Genomic DNA, 24,913 nt, shown 5'->3' on the forward strand with positions numbered 1-24,913 from the left:
TGCTCACTTCAGTTGCTGTACATTTAGGCCTACTCTAGCCTAGGAGGCGGCAGTGAAAAAATGCTCAACATGCGGCGGTAATGCATTCCTTATGTTGGCTTTATTATGTGGTCGAAACATACATTTAATAAAGTGAAAAACGTGAATAATGCATTCTACTGGCTTTAATGAGAAGCTATGCTGGCAACCAGTGCAGTTAGCTCGTCTCATAAAGCAGTCTAATGATTGACTTTACACATATTTTTCCATTCCCCGCCCGGGGGTCAGCAGCCAATGGCTTGTCAGAGGTACTATTTAAGACGCGGCATGTTTAAGGTGGTTCAGATATCAGCGCTCTGCGCGCAACAGGACGCACAGGATTATTCTGAGAGGAAATATATCATACACTCTTCTCCTGCGGCATCTTATTGATTTAATTCGCCGTTACAGGTATTTTGTCCAAGAGGAATAAGCTGTAAGAGAAATGAAAGCGTGGCGAGTTCGGTTTCTGTACTTTCTGGTGTTGAATGCAGCTGTGCAGTATGTGACGTCCCTGGAAGAGGAGCTCTCCGATTCTATTTTTGGTGAGTTGCCAGTTTAACCTCATGCACACTTACATCAACAGACTTTTCCACAGGACCACAGGGTTTGTGCTTCTGTGTCGATCGCCGTGAAAAAGTGGAGCGCAGAGCCTTTATATGAGCAGGGTGTGTAGTGTAAACTGAAGATAACATAAACTGTTTACTATCTATGAGATACTATGAATCACGTGTCTGTGACTAAACTTGTCTTTGTGCTTTTTGGCACAAAGACTGAGCTTCCACTAGCCACTAATGTCTATGAGAGAAAAGATCAAAGTGTTCGTTTCCCCAAGAGCCAGCAGTTTACATAAGAAGAACAATGTGTTGAAAACATTCAGGCAACTAAATGATTTGACAGGAACTGCGTTATCCAAGTGCTATCATGATCATATATGTTTACAATATGGCCCCTAAACCGCCTCAAGTCTTTGGCAGTGTAAGCCTTGTAAATGTGTCCGTGGTTCCAACATCCACCACCCCACCCCCCACTCTGAAATCCAACACAACCCCCAGTTGAGTTGAGTCAGCTGACTGTGTCAGGACCACTGAAACTTGCACAGATTATAGTCGGTGAGGTGGCAGGAACAAAGCTGGGAAAAAACTCTTGGTAGTTTGTATGGAGCTCAGCCTGACCAAGTGAACCCCTGTAACCCCTGAGGACTGAATTTGTCTAAGGTGGAAGCTCATTTACTGAGGGGCCCTGAGGGGCCGGGCTTATTGGAGCCACTCACTCAGTTATCTAGTCAGGCGTCTCGGACCTCCCACCCAGAACATTAGATCAGATTTACACATCTGACAAAAACACCAGTTAGACAGAGGAACTTCCTCTTCTCTTGTCTTCTCTTTTATTTTTATTTTTAAATCTTTGTACAAGTAAAAATGTCCTCAAAAACCACAACTTTCTTGTCTTTCAGGTAACTTCCTCGAACCTCTGAATGACTTGTTTGACCACAAAGAGGATGGCAATCAAACTGTTGCTAAATTCTCCCTCCGCAAACCATCCCACCCTGATGATGACCTTTGCTACATCATTCCTGGAAAACCTGACTCCCTGGCAGCGTGCACCTTCAACAGCACCTCCAAAACCTTCCTAGTAATCCACGGCTGGACGGTGAGCAGAGATGCTTCAGCCTGTTGTGACCTGCCCCGGTCTTAAAACCCCCAAGGGGCTTTGTTCCCTTGACTCTGCCGTGGTTTAGAAAAAAACTTTGACTGGTGGTGTTTTATTAACTCACCAAATTCTGGTGCCACAATGTCATGCAACAACAAGTTGTAGTTAATACCAAATAACATGCTATAAAGATTGTCTGGAAGTGGCTTAGATTTGATAATATGGACATTATGAGGGCTAGTTCTCCCAGAACTTCCAGGAATTTTAATGTTATCAGCACCAGTGACCTTATTGCAATGCTTTGTCACATAGTAAGTTTACTTTTTTATCTGTCCTTTCAGTTGAGTGGTATGTTCGAAAGCTGGGTGGCAAAGCTGGTGTCAGCGCTGTATGAGAGAGAACAGACGGCCAACGTAATCGTGGTGGACTGGCTCACCTCGGCCCAGAACCACTATGTGATTGCAGCTCAGAAAACCAAAGCAGTGGGGCAGGAAATCGCTCGCTTCATCGACTGGATTGAGGTCAGTTGGAGCGTTTCAAGGTTTCAAGGTTTCATTCACCTATGACACCTGTCAAAATCCCTTTTGAGGAGTAGATGGACTTGTAGACTTGTACTCATTAATTGCTTTTTTCAAACGATCTCTTTGACACAAGATGACACTTACTAATGACTAACTGTAAAATGTTTTTTTTTTTTAAGGAAACCACCAACATGCCTCTTGAGAACATCCACCTTATTGGCTACAGCCTCGGGGCTCACGTGGCAGGATTTGCTGGCAGCCATGCAACCAATAAAGTTGGAAGGATAACTGGTAAACAAAACAGAACATTCTGACACATAATGTTCAATTGCACATCTTGTGATCTTGTAATTTAATCTGGTCAGAGAACAGTTAATTGTGAGTGGAGTGGTTAATTCATTGTTGTTTCTCCCTGTTTCTGTCTGCAGGTCTGGACCCAGCTGGCCCAGACTTTGAGGGGGAACACGCCCACAGGCGCCTCTCTCCAGACGATGCTTACTTTGTGGACGTCCTCCACACCTTCACACGGGGCTCCCTGGGTCTCAGCATTGGTATCCAGCAGCCTGTCGGCCATGTGGACATTTACCCCAATGGAGGCAGCTTCCAGCCGGGCTGCAACCTCAGGGGGGCTCTGGAGAAGATTGCTAACTTTGGGATATTTGGTGAGGATAACTTCAAATTCATCTGTAAAATGCAAACATTTCAAGTGTAACTAAGCCTAAATGATATTACCTGTAGCCAGAACAGGACTTTTTCAATGACTTTTCTGGTAATGTTTCACCCAGATACAACAGTTGTTATGACCATGATTGTTATTCCTACATAATTTTTAAACATACAAATTGCCCCAGAGTCTGTTTTGGCTCAACATAATAATGCATTATTCAATATTTCTTCTAAGTAATGAAAACCCTCACTTCAGCCAGTATAACCTGCCATTAAACAATGATGCATCTGTTACAAACAGCTTGTAATGCACATTTTTGAGATTATTAGTCCACGCACAGTCCAGGAGCTTCAGTAACACTGCAGCTACTTGCTGCTTGTTATTAATCTGTCTTAGCAGTGAACATTGTTGCTGTCAGTTGCACAATGACTCCATTCATACTGGGCTGAAAATAAACAGAGGGCCCAAAACATGGCAGAGGAAAGGTCAGACACAATATCAGTCATCCTGGCTGAATAGGTTTTTTAGGTAAAGTAAGATAAGGTTTATCTGGCTGCGTGTGGTCAGCAAAGAAATAGAATTGTGAAGAACCTGACATATTATAATGAATTCCTCAGTGTTCTTTAAAAAGCATGTGTTTACGTATACTCCGCTCTTTCCTCCGCAGCTATCACTGATGCAATCAAGTGTGAACATGAGCGCTCGATCCACCTCTTCATCGACTCTCTGCTGAACGAACAGGAGGCGGCCAAGGCCTACAGGTGCGGCAGTAACGACATGTTCAACCGTGGCATGTGCCTCAGCTGCCGCAAAAGCCGCTGCAACATGGTGGGCTACGACATCAGCAAGGTCCGCAAGGCGCGCAATGTTCAGATGTACACAAAAACCCGGGCCTCGATGCCTTTCAGAGGTTAGTGGACTTTAACAATGCTTAGTTTTGCTAAACCAACTACATAGGAGCCGCTTACAGCTACAGTAGCCCACATGCATGTTTAAAGTTTTGCAAATGTTCTCTTACTCTGCAGTTTACCACTATCAGCTGAAGATGCATCTCTCCAGTAAGGTGAACCGTTCAGAGATGGAGCCCTCCATCACTGTGTCGCTGTACGGGACAAAAGGAGAGGCTGAAAACCTGGAGCTTAAACTGTGAGTGGGCCCTTTAAAAACCATTATAAAAGAGAATTACAGCTCCGTGACTTGCATCTTGCAACTTATATGAATTGTAGCATTTGCACAGTAGCCTAAGAAAACAGCCTGAGGCAGAAACCATAAACAGTGATTTAATGGTTATATCACCGTTTACGGTGCAGAGGTTACAAGACCAAGGTAAATATCACTAGCTGGGATTAAAGCACTGACATTTCTCTCCATTTGTGTCTGGTAGAAAGGAGAAAATAGCCACAAATAGGACACATTCATTCTTGCTGGTGACAGAGGAGGATATCGGTGACCTGTTGATGTTGACGTTTAAATGGGAGGAGTCAAACGGCTGGTCTGCCTCCAACATGCTGAAGATGGTTTCCTCCTGGTGGTCCGGTGACTCAGACAGCGCTAACATGGCGATTCACAAAATCCGCATCCGAGCTGGCGAGACCCAGCAAAAGTGAGTATGTTATACAGGGACAAATACCTCTAAGGAAATACCTCTAATGGAATGGATGAAATGCTCATATAGATCATCATTATGTTTTATGAATTTCCTTTTCAGGATGGTACTCTGTGTAAAAGACCCTGATGCTCACAGCTTAAAACATGAGGTCACGTTTGTTAAATGTAAGGACGCATGGAGGACAAACCGGAAACAAACTCAGAAAAGGTGGGTTAGACTCTGTTCACTCTACCTTATTACTTTTAACATTACTGTTAATTCTGATAAATAACAGTAACCTTTGTCTTTGTCTGTAGAGTGACTCTGAAGAACCACTGACTTGGAAGAAAAGACCCAACTGTTGAAAGCCCTCCAGTCCATTTCAGCACTTAGTAAATAATTTATACACCTGTAACTTATTTTATCTCTCAAATTATAAAAAAACCCCTCATTGCTTTGTACATATCCACAGACAACTGTTTATTTAAAACAATATGTATGTAAATTACTGTGTAATATTTTGTAAAAAAAAAAAAGTTTTTTATGACACATAACTGTAACATCGTTGTTGTACAAAAGTAAATGGTGATGTCTTGGGTAGAGATGGATACTATTCACTCACATGCACATTTCATATTTAAAGCACTGTGAAGAATAATGTCCTGCAGACTGTTGCCACCTTTTTAAGGTGATTTATGCAATAGGGTACACTTTTATTGTCTTTATATATTATCCAACTAATGCATAACCTAATAGAGCATTCACCACTGTGGCTCTCAGCACAATACGTGACTGTGGATCCTGTATCAGTGTGCCTTACTTTAAGCGGTCAATAGAAGTAAGCTGTTGCAAAATGAAATTGTCTTAATTTAGCGCTTTGTTGCTGTTTTTTTTTTCATCTGAATTTGTCATTATTCTTTGAACTTTTTTGACTTTTACTGAACCACCTAAACATTCAAAAGATGGTGTTTCGAACACTTTCACAACATATTTACTGGTGCACATGTTACTCTAAAGCTGTTACCGCAAAGAAATGCCTGACATTTTGTCTACTATTTTTCTAGTAATGTGTAAACTTTATGAGGTATGTGGTGATCAGTGTGAGGTAGAAGGCACAGTTAATCTCAGTGTTGTCACTTTGTTGTCTTTGTTTCTTCTGTGCTCATTAAACATTTCCAGTTCTATCTAAACCTCAGCTCTTTAGAGATCGGTACTGTAATCATTGTGACTTCATTTCCACCTACTTTAAAAAAGAGGAAATGTTTCACCTTTGCACTGAAAACATGGGACGACATTGCTAAACCAAGGTACTTGTAACAGTAGATTTAATGTAAATACCATAATACTGATGATAGGTTTTGTTGTATGGAACACTGTTAGTGATATATTTTTACCTCTGGACGAACTTAACCTGTAAAGTATGGCTTTCTATAATCTATTGTAAATATTTGTAAATATTCACTGTGCTGTATAAATTCTTTAATAAATCAAAACTGCCATTCTGAGTCCGACATTTAATTTTGGGCTGTGACAGTGAATTGACAATAAACTTTGTCTTATCCTGACCTTAATCATCAGACGGCTGATTGTTATTACTTTGGAATGTATTATCAAAGAAAAATGTGTGTTTTATGCAAACATTTTGACAGTTGAAAATCTCTCTCATCTGCTTTTGATATAAAAAATCAAGGAATTGTTAAATTACCCAAAATAAACTCTGCAGTTTCTTCATGCCCTTGCAGTTGTGATGCCAGTGTGTTTGACATTCTCAAGGTGACCCAGCTGACTTGTTGAATCAGGATACTTGTGAAAAATGCCAGCTTTAGATTGATCTCCTTTTGCATTTAAATCAGTGGTGGATGGAATATTAATATCCTTTAATTAAGTAAAAGTACAAATACAACAATGTAAGAATAGTCCTTTACTGGTATGTTCTGCAATCAAAATTCTACCAAAGTAAAAGCACAGCAGTACTAACAGTAAAATGTATTTGAGCTATCAAAATAGTATCAAATCCTCCTTTTATACAGTTAGATAGTTCAGTCCAGTGAAATAAGAAAAAAAGGTTTTGCTACACAAAATTTGATTTTTTTTCATACTTTTCTGTAATCTCAGAAGTTTAGAGATGAAAACAATTACCTAAGCTGCAAACTACTTATGTTTGCAGTTTATGAAAAGTAATTTTTAATTATAGCTGTCAAATAAAAATTGTGGTGTAATAAGTACAAAGGTTCCCTCTAAAGTGAAGTGAAGTACAGGTACTCGATAACTGCACAAAAGTACAGAACCTGAGTAAATGTACTGAGGTGAATTACATCACTTTAAATCATAAATGGCAAACAATTACTCACTGAGATAATAAACATGTTTCCTGTTACTTTATTAACTTAAACATCAGCATCTTTTTCAAACATGCAAGGCAAATGACAGCATTTAGACCAAAGGCCCTGTCAACCACCAGTTTCCACTTCGTAGCTCACCCTCCTGTGACAATATTAAAATTGATAGTGTGACTGTGATGGACAGCTGGATGTTCATCTAGGCTGAAATTAGCGCTCAAGTTCAAACACAACAGCAAGGACACTGCAGGCTAAACTCCCACCAGTCTTTGTAGGGACAGATGGCTTTAAATCACTGTAGGTGTGTGTGGCCCCTCTGAAGGGAGTGACTGACACACAGCAGCAGCGACGTTTTCCATAACACATGCATCATGTTGCAGAACACTCTTGCCACTTGCACACAAGATAAGAAACGACAGATGCATGACGTAGAAAAATATCAGTAACGAAAAACTGTGAGCGGCATTGAGCAGGTGTGTCCTCACAAGTCACCTCTGAACCACTTACTGTTTGAGATGTGGAACAAAGTTGACAAAAGGAATCGCCTCAATGTGGCCTTCACACTTCAAAACCCCTGATAAATTAACCTGAATGAATTTGTGTGTCGTCGTGAGGGTAGTTTCCAGAAGGTGACAGGGATCAAGACTCAGAGCTTAGTCCAAGTCAGCAGGATTGAGAGTGCGGCTGCAGAGGCAGATGGTGCAGCCCATCACTCCAGACAGAGTCAGGATAGCCAGCAGGATGGCCCACCAATGTGCCTGCAGAGATAGAACAATGAAAAAAGTATTGCACAAATGTTGTTTTGTCAATATGATTTCCTATGTTATGCTAGTTTGGATTAATGTTGACTGCATTTCTTAGTCAGATGTTTGTCAAGTTCCTTAGAAAGGTTTTCCCCCACTGAGCTAGGATCAGCGCTTTGATTGGAGCTGCAGCTGGGATTATTAACAAATGCAACCAATGACCTTTAGTTCATCACTTCAGCTCTAAACAGCTGTTTCCAATGAGTAATGTTGTAATGGTAACAACCTACACTACCTGCACAATGTTAATTAAGTATAATATTAAACTAAATATTGCATTAAATGTCAAGACTTAAACACTGTTTGCATGCACAGTCATTTCTAGTGACACAGGTATGGTGATAAAACACAAAGGGTCATTTCTGAACACCAGTGAAGCGAATGGCTGATCCTTGCTTAAATCCAAATGGGCATTCCTGATTATCCATGCTGTCATGAAAAACTGAACCTCAAAGGCATCTACAACTTAAACACTTAAGACAGCTGAAGATCATGACAGGCAGTTTCACAAACACGGTGAGTTGAGCCGAAGATGTGACCTCGGGCAAACATCTGCTGTTTCCTTACAAAGATGATTTCCTCAGCTATAGCAGAGGTGAGGGATCTTTTTTTAACTGCATAATAGAAATGCTGAGACCTCTGCTCTGACCTGATAAAAGCTGCTGATCAGTTCATTTGAATCAGTGAAGCAGCTCAAGGTCCAAATCTATAAAGTTAATGACTAGAGACCTGATTGAAAATACAAACACTACACCATAGGATTATCACACTAAAGCAGGAAACAGCCATCTTGTAGCAAAACCACAAATTGCACGGTAACTCTTCTTTTGAAAAAGTAAGGACACCGTGCAGCTTCTTTTGTTAACCAACAGATTTGCTTACATTCATAGTGTGTATCCTTATTATCACCGGCAGCTGTTGTTGCCGTCTGCAGCCAGCACAAGATTTAAACAGTACAGGAAGCCAATCGTCAAAACATTGCTCTACATCAAAATCATTGACAATAACTTGATTATATCAAATATTAGTTTTAGCTAAAGTAGGCAAGAGTCACTGAGCCAGTGACACAATTTCAGTTACACAGCAATATCTGTATTATATGTAAGGTTTGCTAACATTAGCTTGCAGTAGCCACCATGAGCTACTGGTCATACCAGACTAATTCAACTTTTCATTCATCGTTTATTCACCCCAAACAGCTCATCTACCAACTGTACATTAGCAGACTAAATAACAATGGGCACATGATACAGACAGTCTTCAGCTCAGACGATTCCTCAACTCAGAACTCACCGGACACTCAGATTGTTATTTCCCTCTCTTTCCTGTCTGTCATCTCTCTGCGTTTATGAAGCAGATTCATTGGTCACAGCCGAATTTTCATGGTGTGAGTGAGGAACTTAAACACTCATCAGAGTTTGAGTCAGTCACTAGAGCTAGATGAAATAAGCTGTACACAAACTCAACACCTTTACTACAATGAATCCTGCTGTCATACCCTCTGAACCTCCTTTTTGGGTATGTGTTTTATGTGATTGTGCTTTTTATACCGAATTATAGGAGACATGTCTGACAGTTTCCCTGTTGTTCCACTTGTGTTAAGAAATCTATATGAGATGTTTTTCCACTTTCACTGTTGCATATCCTCCATGACTTCATGTCTGAATGCTGAATATGTTATCAGATTAACCATAGGAAACCTTCACCTTCATCCACTCTGCAACATCATTGAAGTCATCAAAATTGAGAAAGGAGTTCTTCAGTCTTGCGATGGGGCCGTCTGCATCCAGCAGGCGACACACGTGGAATTTATCACAGTAACCTCGGTTTCCAGAGCATGGAGCACCGCCAACCAGCGGCATTGCTTTTTTCTGAAAGTGACGAGACAACACGGAGGAGGTGGTGCTGGCACATGTCTCAGGCTTATCTGCCATAAACAGAGAGAAAAAATAATTAAAACACAAAAGAATCAATATTTGTGTTGAATTTGAAGTTTTCTATCATTAATGCCCCCTAATGGTAAATGGTAATTTTTGTTTAATTTTCTTCTACAAAACTAACACACTTAGAATTATCTGAAAGGTGTATTTAACCTCTTTGAAGTACTGATAATGGACTTCTGAAAAAAAAACTTTGCACGCTCCATTTCTTGGAAAATGTGATGCACCTTCACAAAACACTTCATGTTATTCCATATACAGGACCATCATGTCAGATGGCTTCTCTTGTAGTGCTTACCACGTTGTCTAATGGAAAACAATAACGTATGTGGGTAACCTCAGTACAAATTGACACAGACTGATTTGTTGGGCTGCGAAGTGTAAACACATTCCTCAGTATTGGAGTACACATGGGCCTGTGGTTACCGGGCTGCTGGCAGCACATGTGGCATTTCTCCTTCATGGAGTCTCCTGGACAGTCACACTGCTGCAGGTGGTGCTTCACACACACAGACTCAGCACAGACCTGCAGAGAGAACCAGACACACCGATGACTGCAGAAGAAAAGAGATGGACTTTCTGTAAATCACGCTGGTGGATTACACAAACTCAGATAAGTTTCAGGAAAATCAATAAAAAACAAATCAATAAGGAATATTAGAAGTATGTATGTACGTACAGACATATGGCATGCATGTAAAAATGTTAAACAAAAAAACTATACAAGAGTTGCTGTCGCGCAACTAAACCCCAGGTGAAAATCTTTTGTTGCTGAGCTCCAGTGCTGGTCTGATGTAGAGGTGTACTTCAGGGTGTGTCAGTACGCTGTGACATCACTGTTGGGTGTGGTTACAGGTGCAATGACACTGTACCCTGGTCAAACAGACTTAAAACTCTGCACCGGAGACAGCAGCAAAATGCTTCTTGGCCTGAGAATGTCTCACAAATATGTTACAAGCAAACATGTTTTTATTGTTATATGTGTGTTTGTTTATGTTCATTCCGCGGACATGTTGCACAACACATTTGGCAAAGATAAATGAGATCTCTGTTTTGCAGAGATAAATTGGGACAAATTTATTTACCCAGACCTTTGGCAAACACTTTATAACATGGACATGCTGCATCACTTATGTGGTTTTAGAAATTGTATTTACTTGAAGTCTATTTTCCTGTTTTCTGGTCGTTTGATTCTCAGACAGTAAACATTCAGCAAAGGAAACAATATGAGTATTGGTCATCTGAAGTAATTTAGCATTAATTTGGATATTATAAACAAAACAACACCATCATTTGAGGATCAGTTTTCTTGGATTATTAAATTCACACATCCCCACAAAAGCCTTTTCCAGTTATCATGTTTCATGTTCACGGATCAGGTTGTGAGGAGTCAGCACACATAGCACCCCTGGAGAGTAATTTGTGATGAAGAAACGTTTACAGCTGGAGTGAATTCCCCCTCAGAGGACAGTTTATTATCTGTAGTTAACGATGATGGACATTTGGTCAAATGAAACTTATGGAGTCACAGACTGTTGTCTTGTGGTAACACGGATCACATATTTTCTCAGTAATTTCACTCACAGTGACACAGAATTATTTTTGCAGAATAATAATAATAAGAAACCAGTCTGGAAATAGTAACATAAAATACCAGTAGCATGACCTTAAAAATGAGCTTATACATGTAAAACTATTGCTATGCTCCTTTAAAGCTTTAATTCCCTTTAAGACTTCATGTGAGATGTGGATATAACCAAAAGCTCTAGAACAGCATCTGAATGGATCTTACTGCGTGACTGTTGTGTCATCTGCTGTTTCCAAATTCAAGAATGAACTCTGAGACACAAAATTGCTAATATTTTTTTCTACCAAGAGCAGCTTTGCAACACAGCTGCGCACTTTGCCTTGTTGTTGGGTAATGGAGTTGAACCTTATGGTTACACTGTGCCGTGGTAGATGCGACTGCCTCACCCCGTTCAGGCAGATGCGTGTGCCTTGACTGCAGACGGTGAAGTTTTCCTTGGCGCTTGGCACGGGACAGAATGGGGAGAGGCCTGAACACACACTCTCTCTCTGACAGTCGGTCTCCTCATCACAGGTCTGACTGGCCGGCTTAAACCCACAGTCCTGACTGCAGCACAGGCCCTGACTTGGACTGATGGATGGATAAGTGAAAGGACATTGTATACAGTACATACAGTCAGGGTGACAGATACGCATGAAAGCCACATTTAAACAATACAGAGACACACCTGTGGGATAGGATGCCAACAAAATAGTTCAGATGAAAGGTTGTTAACAATCTGGAGATTCATCGGATTGTTAATAACAATCTGATGAAAGACAGATGTGCTACCTTTCAAACTGAAAACAATGCTAATGTAAATGTTAAAACAAGTCTGAACGCAGATGTAGCATCTTATCATAGTCGCTTTTGGTGAGACTTTATGCTAACTTTGATGGTGTGTATATGTTTATGTGTACAGTACCTGCAGACTTTACCAGGCTTGAGGCGACACTGGACTCCTACAGCCTCTTTAGCGCTGTAGCAGCAGGGGTCTGTGTCGTTGTGACCGACATCACACTCCTCATCTTTCTCCACAATCTGGTTTCCACAGATGGGCTGATTGCTGACTGGCCAAAAAAAGAGCACACAAGCAAATAAACACACACAAGCAAAGACACACACACACACACACACACACACACAAACACATACACACATACACACAGCCCCCCCAAAGTTGAGACAAATTATAATTATTTTCGGTGACTAATGCACAGTGTAAATATTTGGCCCAGCTCTGCACAGCTCAGCAGGCAACATGCAGGTTCATGTTGTTGGATCTTTTCCTGCTCACCCACAAAACAGTCATCCTTCTTCAACTTAAGGAGCTCGCTGATGTGCTTGATGCTGCAGGGGGAGAATTTGTCGTTGTTTTCACGCACCTCGTCTGTGGCATGAGGGAACATAAGGTACCGTCCTTTACCACCAGAGGAACCAAGATCACCGCAGTTAAAGCCCTCGTCATGCTGAAACACAGACAAAAATCTCAGAAATTAACATTTAAAGTTTATGTTTTTAACTCCATTCATTGCTGATTTCAGTAGTCTGTTTTAGGTAACTGCAGACAGAAAAAATGTTTTCAGTAATGTCCATGGACAAAGGACTGTGGTGCCTGTAACAGCAGTTATATTACAGACCCTTTCTGACTTTTATCTTTGTTATATTTTCAAATCCAAAATGTAGCCTTTAGACAGCCAAAAGATTCCTCTGAAATCTGATGGCCCTGAAACAACAGAGGAATGTTGTGTTCCACATGTGGAGCATCAGGGACAGAACAAAGCTCCTCCAGCTTTACTCCAAAATACATTTGTTGAACATTTCTTTGAACGCCTCCTTTCTGTATGTCAGCACATATATGATAGAGTGATGGTTTTATCAGTGGATCTCCTGGATATCAAACTCACTGGTGAATTAAGATACCAATGTGTAGAAGTGAAGTTAATATGGACACATGCAGAGAAAACATGCTTGGATGTGGGTGTTCCTGCATCTGACCTCGGTTAGTTTGATGGACACAATGAGTGCAAATTTTATAGTGTTCACAATGTTTGTCAAAATCTGTGGTACTGGATTTGGCAGAACACTTCACCACAGCTGTGCAGATGGTGGTACAGTTTCCTAAGAATAGTAAATCTATTTTTATTTCTTTATGTCATTTGCTAAATTTTCAGCTGCATCTTATAAAGCCACTTAATCTTGAATGAGGTTTCAACTGTAATGTCCCGCTCGGCCATGTTGTGGTAATGCAGCTAAAAACTCTGCAGACTTTAACCTAAAATTAATGAGCTGCACTGTTCACCAACATTGCACCTCCTTTACTGTGACAGTCAGACTGTGGTGGGAAGCGCTAAGAAAAGGAACAAGAGCAAGGGATGGATAAATGTCGGAACTTTACTCTGTCAATTTTCAGATTTCCTGCCCCTTCTGTTTACTTCTTGATCACCCGTAGCAGTTTTACAGAAGCTGTCACCACAGACAACCTCAATGCATTTTTAATTTCAAGTTTTCCCTATATCTTATGCTGTGGCTTGTATTGGGTGTGCCGGGTTTTGTGTTGTGCATTTGTCGTAGTATTGTAGCATTGAAACACTTAGTTGAAAAATTGATGAGTCCACTGACAAAAAAATAATTGGCAACTATTTTGATTATCAATTAACTGCAGAGGTGGAGCAAGCGATTCTAATCCAATGTACTTTTTGCCAGATTCAGTGGATATCTCCTCTTGAACCATTCGCTGTTTGTTCTGAGTGTGTGCTGAAAAAAAAACATCCAGTGTTGCACCACAGCCCTGGCTCTATAAATGGTAAATAAATAAAGTGGCCCAGACCAAGTCACACAACACTGTTCCAGCCAATCAGCAACAGGGGGCACTTGTGCTCGTGCATAGGACAAATGAAAGAAGAAAAGAAGACAGGAGATGGAGGTAAAGGGGGCAGTGGGAGTAAGATACGGTAGAAATGTTACATGCTAACAGATAGTGCCAATTTAAGGATTACCAGGGAAAGGATACTGGCTACCCTTCCGTTACCGCCAGATTGCGTGGTGTTTTGTGGTGCAAAACCACGGTTTGTGAGGTCACCACGACCTTGACCTTGGACTACCAAAATTTTACCAGTTATCAGTCATTCTTGAGTCCTAGTGAATGTTTGTGCCAAATCTGAAGAAGTTCTGTCAAGGTGTTACTGAGATATTGTGTCCACGAGAATGAGGCATAAAAAAGTGATATGATCAAGCGAGGGCGAAGAGCCGCATTAACATCAGTGAGGCTTTCTAACGATGGACACTGCAAGGGTGGACTGGGAAAGGACCAATCTGCCGGGAATGGCCTGTACCCTGAATGACAAGCACACAGGGAGGGCCGGTAAAGAGACTAACAGCGGCAGTAAAAACTTTAAAACTTTATGGATGTTTTGATGGTCAACTGGCCCATCGGGATTTCTCCCAGTTGTTGCGATGGCCGGACGACTATGGTGGGGAGATCTCAAGAGTTGAAAGGCATGAGGACAGATGCAGAGGTTCCTCAGTTTCTGCTTGACAGGTGGGTAACATTAGTTTTGCTAAGTTTCACAGAGCCACTAGGTCGCTATTGTTTTGTCCTGTTTTCTCATTTTTTGATAGCTATCACAAAGAAACTAAACAACTAATTCTTGCTAGTTTTCACTCAGTTTTTTGTGTGCATGTCATTTGCTGTTGAGTTCAAATATCAACAATCTTTCTCCAGAATTGCTTGGTCCACCGTTATTTGGCAGTTTTATTATTTAACTGTTTATTCATTAATTAATTGTTGTTCTGATGCTTCTATTTGTCATATACGATCATAAACTGATCGTTGGGTTGTGGACTGTTGGTCAACAACAGAAGCCTGCCACCATACCCACCACATATCTCAGGTGAAGCCCACTCTCATATCTCTTCCTTTGCTTTTTTCAACCTGTCTGGCCTGAAAACAAGGAGACATGCCTTTCACAGGCGCCTGGACACCAGGCCAGAGCAGGAGAACTCATGGTAGTTTAACTTATAAAAAGCCTGCGGGGTCTGACATAGCAGAACTAATCTGCTCAGGAACGCCTCAGAGGACTCTTTGGTCTGTGCGAGTGTGAATAACAGAAGGCAGGGCGAAAAGAGATGGAGGAGCACGGCTGGCATTTTGTGCAGTGGGACAAAGGTTGCAGGTGTTTGTAGCTGTCCCACATGGAGAGAGGTGCATGCATTTTGTGTGTATACATGTGTTTTGATATGGTGTAAGTGGAGGAGTTTGTATGGGCTTCCTTGTGAGAATATATCAGCGAATATCTGTGTTGAGAGAGATAAATAGGAGATCCTCCTCCTGTTCCCTTATTTCAGATTGAGCCAGGGGTCCATATAAAACAAACCAATCATTAAAGGCCAAGGGCTCTAATGTCCACATAAGTGAATCATTCACAGACACTTTGTTCAGTGCCAACAGCCATGTTTGTGAGAATATTTGAAGTAATTCTAACATCTGAATCACAGAGATCCCTCATGGTGAATTATCATTCAGTACACAACCCACACAGTCTCATGTAGGACTAACATGTTTGAACTCCTGGTCACTGAGGCCCTAAAGGGGATTTGCTTTAACTGAACAGATATCTGAAATACTACACTGAGCTGAACAAATGTGCAAATCAGGTAGCAGATATTTTGCAATGTTGTCATTAACTTTTTCTCTTTTATTATTTTTATTTATTATTGGATTTTTTAGTAACTAGCCCTGCACTGTTTGTCTGCTGTATAACATTAAAATGTCCACATTGAAAAAGACCTCCAGCTGCACCTATAACATCCACGCGTATGTTACATCCTATAACATACGCTATTATAATACTAGTGCTATGTCAAAAAACAGTTGTTAATGCACAATATCCATCCTAAAACTGTTGTTTCAGTGATTTTGAACTGTGAAATAACTACAGCTGTCCCCTGAACTCTGAGCCTCAGAGTTTGTTTACTAGAATTTTTGTTATATTACATCCAAATCATATGAATGTAGGGCACAAAATGTGGTCATATCCCAGTGAAGTCACCATGGTTGCTGTTATGTTGTCCCAGAGTTGTTCCATTACTCACTGTCTTAGAAACAGTGCCAGGATTTGTCTTTAGATGGCCTCATTATTAAAGACACATTCATATATTCATAGATTAAAGTTTGGGTTATTTGACATGGGGTTGTGTGAGGTACTCACCCATAGTCAGTGTGTTACCTGCAGTAGATTTGGATTGTTGTGCTCCCATTTAGGAAAAGCAGCCATGAGCATCGGCACAGAAGCTGAGCAATGGACTGCTGTGGACAGGGCCAGCTGCAAAAACGTATTTTATCCCCTTTCAAAAAATGGCCACCAAATAAAGGTAACATCAGTTTAAGTGTATGCTATATTTTGAATATTTTCACTGCTTTATCTTGCCGTCAAACAGACCTCTTTTTTGGCAGCACATTTTTTCTCAACCATTAAACTTCTGTATTCCTACACACAAGCGCGCCTGTGCCATGTACTGTATTATAGTGCGGATCAGCTCTTTGAGTCAAGTGGAACTAAATTTCCCTTTTGTGAAGATTTCAAAGATTGGTGCATGATTGTATTCAGTATTCATTCAGCATTCAATAAAGTCATCCTCTTGTCTCCACATTGAACATAATTTTAGCATTTTATTTGTCGTCTCTTCCACAAACTGCTCAAACAGCTGAATTGTGGCCTTATACAGTCCACAGCATAAGTGCACTTGTGTGTAGGAATACAGTAGTTCAATGGTTCACAAACAGTAGTGCCAAAGGAGAGGCCTGTTTGACAACAAGATAAAATGGTGAAAATATACAAAATATAGACACTTACATACACTTCAACTGACACTGGCTTTTTTCTGTGGGCATTTTTTTTTGGCCCCATACACAGAAGAACATCACATCTGTGCCAGTACTCCGCCAGTCCAATCTCCTGCACGTATTACACTGACTACGTATAGGTATCTCACCCAACCCCATGTCAAATAACCCAAACTTTCCATTTGAAACCAAGGTTTACAAATCTGAAAGAATATAATATATATGTGGTGTAATGTGTTGAATCCTCTTCACATCATCATTTAGTTGCTTGTATCCTTAAAAATTCCATTATCAGGCACATGTCAGGGAGACACTGTGAGCAGTGCAGTGTTTGCTTTGCTTTGTCAAAAAGTGGACTGCGTGGATTTCTGAGTATCAGGCAGATGAAGGTGAAAAGGGTGTGGGGTAAAGGATGGTGACTGACCGGAGATCCCAGGCTGTGGCCGAGTTCGTGAGCAAAAGTTAGCTGGATGAATCGAGTGGGAAGGAACTGTCCGAAGTTCTGAATTGTGACCAGACCAGTGTTCAGGGTGGCAGTCAGGCCATTACGCAAGGTGGTGGGTTGTGAACATATTCCTCCCCAGTTACCTGAATAACACAGAAATTAGATGATAAACATGGAGCTGGCAGGTTGGATGCTGCATATCATAAAAGATTTCCTGTGAGGTCTTATATAATAAACGACAAGTGAAGTAAATAAATGGCCCGAAAATGATAAAAGGTGTATCAAGGTAAGTAAAAGTTCTGAAAAGGGGCTGGAAGCACATCTACTCTTACTTCCTCATGGAGAAATTCTGGATCAAGCCTCAGTCAGACACAGATCCGGACGACGAGTCTGTTGTGCACCAAAATCAACGACTAGCAGACGTATCAGAAGTAAGTTAGGTTAGCATCTTTTATTTATTTGTTTTTTTGTTAGCTTGATAGCTTGTAACTGGCAGTGGCTGATACAGTGTTAGTGGCTGTACCAATGCAAACTCTTGCTCTATATATATATATATATATATATATATATATATATATATATATATGTATAAACATCATATGGACATGTTAACAAGGTTAAAAATGTGATTTTCCTGGGAGGCGGTCTTTAATGACAGTTTATGGTTCTATGATTTTCAGGTAAATCACTTAGCAACATAGTCATACTTTTAATTATTAACTGACTAAATTAAATACTGTGTATGTTAAAATTACTACTGTCGTTGCAATTTGTTTCTCATATGTTGTGACTTTGTGTTGCTTTTGTTAACGTTACTGTGTATAGGAAACCAATACAGTTTTCCAATTATCTGGTCTGCATCTAATTATGTAAAAAGCTAAGTTTAAGTATCCTTTACTCTACAATTTGTGGTTTATGTATTTTACTGTCTATAGTTCACAGCAGGTATTGGACAGCAAGTTGGTGGAAAGAATAGATCTTTTGACTCTGCAGGCAAAGTTGACAGCTCATATATGTATGATGGTTGCACATAATTCCTACTGCAACACAAGTGTTGAAATACAGACTCAGCACGCCCAACAGAAAAGGGAGCTGCAGACCTAATGTAGACATACCTACTTGTCACTTTGCAGGACAGTATGGTTGCATAACTGACTGTGTGCTACTGGAAAGACCTTAAACCAACAATGTTTTGCTACTGAAGTGTTATCAACCTCTGAGGCCCCCAGGACGGGGAGGTGCAGACAGACACACCAGCAGACCTGCCGAGCTCCTCCAGTTTCACATCAAAGCCTGTAGAGCTATTTGGCCCCCAATGGCCCCCATTGCCTTTGGGTTTATGTAATATTCCTAAAAGCCATTCCCACAGTTACAAACAGCTGGCCACATTCACATGGGATGAATGGCTGGACTATGACATCATCTTTCAGCAGACCAGCCAGAGGCCTAGTTCTACAGAAACCAGTCCTATTGGTCAAATTGAGCACCTATGATATGGCTCTTTAGACTACTCATAGATAAGAGTAACATAGATGAGCTCTTGCCCTGAGACTTCACTTCAGATAGTTTAACAAAACTTAACTTCTTAATTAATAATTTCTTAACTTTGTGACATTTCTTGCTGCCATAAACAGGGTCAGTCCTTGTTGCAAAGCAGATGCAGACCAAAAACAGCTAAATACTGAACCTAGAAGAATGCAATCCCAATAAATGTTACAACGCTCCTTTGTATCGATTATAATTTTCTCAGCACTTATTGCTAAGACCATTTCAATTCAATGAGCTACTGTGGGAGTAATTTTCATACTTCCATCCTGTCTCTTCATTGGCTCCCTCCATTTGTGCCCGTGTGTGTTTCAGGTTGGAGGTCTCAGCAGTTCCCATGCAGTCACGTGAATTTTATGTAACACCTCTTATACAATGTGGTCAGCAGCACCAACATTTTGGTGTATAAGGCTTGTGAGGTGCACATCTGTTACATATATTCAGCACCGTTTCAGAGAAATCTGAGTTCACTAGATGTCACTGAGGACTGTGGGAACCAGTCGTGGGCATGTGGATCTTTCATTGGCATGTTTGTTGTTACACAGTGAGCGTAAGTGTGACGTCCAGGAGCGCTGTGGGGAAGTTAGAGGTCAAAAAACAAAAACAATAGTGCCCCCTATCTCTGCTGTTGTAGAAACAATGAGGGTACAGTGAGGGTTTGGAGCAAAGATAAGATGGTCACACTACCATCATGTCAGGTGACGGAGGCTGGGAGAGAAATACAGTAACCTGAGACTATTTTATCCCTTTATATTTGATCTTACAAGATGGCTTGTGCCAGAATTGGGAAAACACACCAACATTTTTAAGCTTCAGAGTAAAAGTTAGACGAAAATAAAAGGCATTGTCATTATTAATTGTACTCCTCACTGCTAAAAGCCAAAAGGGAGTCATTTAATATCCACAAACTGCCAAACAAGACTCCCCCAGCCATGTTAATCAAGAATTCTGGACGCATTTCCCCAGCATTCCCCGCTTTTGACCTAAAATAGCCCCCCTGATGGGCTATTCAAGGAGCTGGGTTTCCTAGAAAGAGCATTACTTTGGAGGCCCGTGCTGTGTTTGGCAGCATGAGCAGAGAGGGGCTGCGACTTTGACCCCTCCTCCTTCTCGTCTTCGCCACAGAAAGGAGCTGTAATGAAAGACTCCTATTATTGGCTCACTGGATAAACGCGGTCCGGAGAAACAAACAATCCTGTGGATCACTTGCACCTAATGCGCACACACGAAGACACACATAAACAGGCACAAGAAACACACACACAGTAACACTCACTTAAATATACACGTGGCCATATATATATAGCCTATGAATTAACATTGTAGACGAACATATAGAGGTACACACTCAAACACACTAAAGCACACATACACACACACACACACACACACACACACACACACACACACACACACACACACAAGCAAAGATTCATTCACATGGTTTATAAACAATCAAACAATAGTAAAGGGGCAGTCTTTCCTTTGATAAACACACAAGGGGAGTCTGAGTGTCCTAATATCACATTTAACAACAAAAACAGACACCGGTCAGAGTTCTCAGAAAACTACAGTAACACTCTGGAAATCAGCCAGAAGTACTGTAAATAATGTAACTGCATCCGGTGACTTCCCATCACTGCTCGCTTTGTCTCCAGAGTGTCCAGTGTGAGGGTCACTGACCTTCACATTGCAAATTTGAACAGTATTTTCTTCACTGTATTGTGAGATTAATTCGACCTTTTCTTTGCTGAAAACAAAAGACTTAACGTGTCTGGAATGCAGCACTGGTCTTATTCAACCTGGGTCTTACTCTTAGTGAGTTTCTGCTCTTATTGATAACAGCAGTGAATAATTCAAAGCCCTGATTACATTGGTAAGATTTGGCGATGACTTCACAACCAACAACAATTGTAAGTTGATCAGAGAGATGACGAATGATTCCCTAACTTTATGGTAATATTGAAACCACTAATTTAAAAATGAAAAACAAGTATGTGAATCATAGGCTAATCATTGTTGATGAAGGAAGTACTATTGTAAAATGTAATTTACGACAGATTTGTAAATCATTTACAAGATAGAGTTTACAACAATTACGAGAGACAGCTTGGGAAATAGCAGCTTGGTTCATCCTTGTTTTCACTTTCAAACACTGTTTGAATTGTCTGAAATATGTCTGAATGTGCTGCTTGATCTAACACACGTTATTGTAAGACAGTTGCTTCCAAGAAAATACCTTGTGAGTTCAATACTATCAGAAGTGATGGATTAAACTATAATGAGCAGAATTATGAGGACAGAACAGGAAAGATTGTCACTGAAATCTTGACAATAAAGCATGTTCTGGACCCAGGCTTCATTCCTGATATTTTTCAGCCTTTACTCAGTTTCTCCAGAATTAAATTACATAAATATTATATTTGGATAATAAGGCTGAGAAGGTCTGACAGGTTCAGCTGTGTTACCAGCAGGAGAAGAGAAACTCTGGCCAATGAATCCAACATCCAGCTCTCCACACTCACTGTGGACAGCCCTCCTCACCCAAGGAGTGTATCAACTATGTGTGTGTGTGTGTGTGTGTGTGTGTGTGTGTGTGTGTCTGTGTGTGTTTGTTGTGTTTTTGAACAGACAATAACACACTAGAGGACAAACATGTTATATTTAGATAGATCAAACTACATTTCTCCAGATTCCAGTGATAAAAATCAAATGTGTTTGATAGAGTTATGCTATTAGCGTAGGGGTGGTCTGCCAAACTTAAAATAAATGTACTATTTTTGATCCCTAGACTCTTGCTGTGGATCTCTTACATTGTTGAACTTTCAGACTGCTTTGAAGGCAGGTATGGTTTCTGTTGTATACTCTGCATTCTCCATTTGCAGTGCTGTGGTGTCAAGCAGACACAACACTGGTGTTACGGTTATCTTAAATCGGCATTTTGAGGACATATGAGTACATACTCAGCCAGCAGTCTAAAAGCCCCTCGACAGCTCAAAACAAACTGTGTGGAAAATTACTATCTGTTCCTCAGTTAGTCTCAGGAGAAGAGGGAATTTTACCGGTGAAAAAGCTTGAGAAGTTTGGGCCCCAACCCCCCATCCCTCTACTGACGTATGAACACACAACTTGGAGAGGTTAGAGGAGGAGTCTGGTGTGATTGATGGGGGTTGTGTGTGTTTCTACATATGTGTGTGCGGTACACCCAGCTATAGCTGCAGGGGCATCGGGGTCTTTGAGTTTATGGTCCTGTGATAAAAGGCTTTCTGTTACCCAAGACTGCTGATAAACTGGTGGAAGTGGGTGATGGAGACGCTGAGGTTGAGCATATCTGTTTCTGGTGGTCAAACATTATCCATGTTTAATGCTCTGCGCTTTCTCTGGGGCGATCACATGAGACCGAGAAGTCACAACAATGTCACTTCCACTATGAAAACACAATGTGTGTATGTGTATGTGTGTGTGTGTGCGTGTGTGTGTGTGTGTGAGTACGCGCCTCACGTGAGCTGTCACCATGGCGATCATGCTGTGGAATGCAGTCACCAACCCTACTAAGACGTCTGGGAGTGGAGTGAGTGTGTGTGTGTGTGTGTGTGTGTGTGTGTGTGTGTGTGTGAGCGTCAAAGGTTCATTGCTTCCTAATCACATATCATTGTGGTGGTCTGCTCTCACACCCCTCAGTTTAGCCAATCAAAAGCTGCATATGAGACAATGTCATAGAAACAAGAAGCAGGATCCTCCTACCTTGACGATTCCCACATATGTGTCCAACTTCCTCCAGCACAACAATAACACTACACACATACATACAGTGAGTCACCAGACCTGCCTGTCATTTGGAAAAATCTGATTATTTCATGTTTGTTCTCTTATAATTATATTGATTGAAATGTGTGAATTTAGTTCATCAAACAATATGACATTAAAATTAGATGTAAGTTGACTGAAAGGTTGTGACTTTACAAAGTTCTTACTCAACATTTCAAACATCAGATTTTGTATAATATCATTAAAAGTTGATAACAAATTCAGTAACATTATATTGTCATTTTTTGTAATAGTGTATGTTCCTTTTTCCTATAGGGAAATATTTTATATTTTCATATTTATGCAGGAATGAAACATGAACTGTAGTGTTTATGGGCGAGTTCTTAGGGGCAAAATGCAAATTATTATTTTTAAGAAGAAAAAAAAAGAAAAAAGAGGAAAAGGAAAGAGGAAATATAATGTTGTCCTTTAACGAGATTTCCTAAAAATTTGAGCACAACAACAGAGGGTAAGGCTGAATAAAGGGCCAGATTTATATGCAAATCACTCAGAATTGTTCATTGAGGAGTTCAGTCACGTTTTGCTTTTGGTCTCTCAAACCAAAACACTGCTTGTATAAGAGGACTGAAATGGAACCTATATAATTCCTGCAGCTCTGTGCGCTATCAACTGATCCAGGAAAACAAAGGTTGGCTTACATGCATTTGCACAGCAGTTTCAACATGTTGCTGCATCTCCTTGCAAGATGGCACTCATGAACTAGGGACTTTTTTTTATCGTCAATGCATTTGAATTCAGTTCAGTTCTGCACAATGCATCACCCTGGATTCACCTCCTTCATGGGCCAAATAATTCATACTGATCTGGGAACTATGACTGTGAGTATGAATGTTTAATGTAGACACTTGTGTCACGGATAAAGGCCAGGACGTCTTGGGAGCCAGAGAAGGACCTGCTCTTTGACAGCTGTGATTCACACAGAGATTAATACTGAGCGACAAAGTTTCTAAGTCTCATACTTTTTGACAAGGACAGACTCATACCTGTGTTTACAGTGTGGGGAAAAATCAAAATCTAGGGTTCTGCAAGGCACATGTGCAACCCACAAACCTACACATGTGACGTATTGAGAGTGACTCACCAGCCTTGCCCTCCCAGGCGAGTCCCAGCACTCCGCTGTAGTCCCTGTTAGTGAGCAGGTAGGACAGACAGAAGTTGCCCCAGTTGTTCTCAGAGTGCAGACTCAACAGTTTCTCAGGCCCAATATACAGAGGATACAGAGGACTGCTTTTATCCTCCTCAGTCATCACCTGGAGAAGGAAATTGAGGCACACTGTTAAATCAAATATCTGTGAGGGAGCTCACCTGACACACAAGGATACCAACAATTACACACCCCTCCACAGCGCTGAGAAAGTAAGACTTCTATTTCAGTCATTTGGGTGCTGAGAGTCAGTCCTAGTTTGATTCTCACTGGTAGACGCAGACATTTGGGCACCACCTGAGACTGATGGACTAATAATCATCTTCATGTCTCCTTCCAAAACCCTCCATTCCTTTTAACAAAGAGGTCATTACATGTTTGGGAATTAAGATGTGAATAAGTGACAGCCAGGATTAGTGGTTGTATGGAGCTATCAGTGACCTGCATCTGAAGTTTGGGACAATGGCGTCATTGTCTGGGTGCAGAAGGATCTTACACTGAGGGATTTGACTCTGAAGTTGATCAACTTGATTCCATCAAAGTCCACCTTGTCGTAGATGTCATTCACAGCTTGTATGTAGGAGGACACCTGAGAAAGATAGGGGTTTACATGAGAAAACAATCTGATATATCGTCAGTAACATCTCCTGCTTCTGATCTTTTAGGTGCTGGGTGGGTGAGATTGGCAACACAGAGCATCTTATACTTTTGAGAATATACCTGACTCCTGTTGAACTGCTAATCCTGTAGAGCCCAAACATACATCTTTGACCATGTTCTGCTCATTATTCATAACAGGACCATGTCAGGTAATCTGTAAAGCAACATTATCCATAGTGGGTGGCACCGCCCGATACATATCAAGAGAGGCACGTGCAAAACAGTCACATGTGAAGGCCTGAGAGCAGTGAACATACAGGAGAGCCTCCTGGAAAATTTCCACAGATGTAAAAATATATACTTTGGACTTATGAGACCCTGAAACCAGGTCAGCAGTGACTGACACCAGC

At 40.9% G+C, this 24,913-nt stretch overlaps 2 protein-coding genes across 2 annotated transcripts in view; one reads left to right on the top strand and one right to left on the bottom strand.

Moving 5' to 3' along the window:
* The first annotated feature begins 308 nt into the window (after positions 1–308).
* Positions 309–5,952, top strand: LOC139627088 (lipoprotein lipase). Its single transcript, XM_071487740.1, has 10 exons — positions 309–563; positions 1,475–1,671; positions 2,013–2,192; positions 2,372–2,483; positions 2,621–2,854; positions 3,527–3,769; positions 3,885–4,005; positions 4,244–4,462; positions 4,568–4,675; positions 4,765–5,952. The coding sequence occupies exons 1-10, from the start codon at positions 464–466 to the stop codon at positions 4,784–4,786; spliced, it is 1,536 nt and encodes a 511-aa protein (XP_071343841.1). The 5' UTR covers positions 309–463; the 3' UTR covers positions 4,787–5,952.
* An 858-nt stretch (positions 5,953–6,810) lies between these two features.
* The window catches only part of LOC139627087 (disintegrin and metalloproteinase domain-containing protein 10), a 31,101-nt gene continuing 12,998 nt past the window's right edge, over positions 6,811–24,913 (bottom strand). Inside the window, exons 7-15 of the mRNA XM_071487739.1 lie at positions 24,400–24,492; positions 23,841–24,009; positions 17,366–17,529; positions 12,394–12,565; positions 12,022–12,166; positions 11,504–11,687; positions 9,956–10,055; positions 9,296–9,516; positions 6,811–7,544 (exon numbers count right to left, since the gene is read on the bottom strand). Of these exons, the coding sequence (XP_071343840.1) occupies positions 7,440–7,544; positions 9,296–9,516; positions 9,956–10,055; positions 11,504–11,687; positions 12,022–12,166; positions 12,394–12,565; positions 17,366–17,529; positions 23,841–24,009; positions 24,400–24,492 (1,353 nt within the window). The 3' untranslated portion in view covers positions 6,811–7,439. The remainder of the gene's footprint in view (positions 7,545–9,295; positions 9,517–9,955; positions 10,056–11,503; positions 11,688–12,021; positions 12,167–12,393; positions 12,566–17,365; positions 17,530–23,840; positions 24,010–24,399; positions 24,493–24,913) is intronic.

Source organism: Trachinotus anak, unplaced genomic scaffold, assembly GCF_046630095.1.
Source record: "Trachinotus anak isolate AG129_WGS33_773 ecotype Australia unplaced genomic scaffold, CSIRO_AGI_Tana_v1 ptg000010l, whole genome shotgun sequence".
NCBI lineage: Eukaryota > Metazoa > Chordata > Actinopteri > Carangiformes > Carangidae > Trachinotus > Trachinotus anak.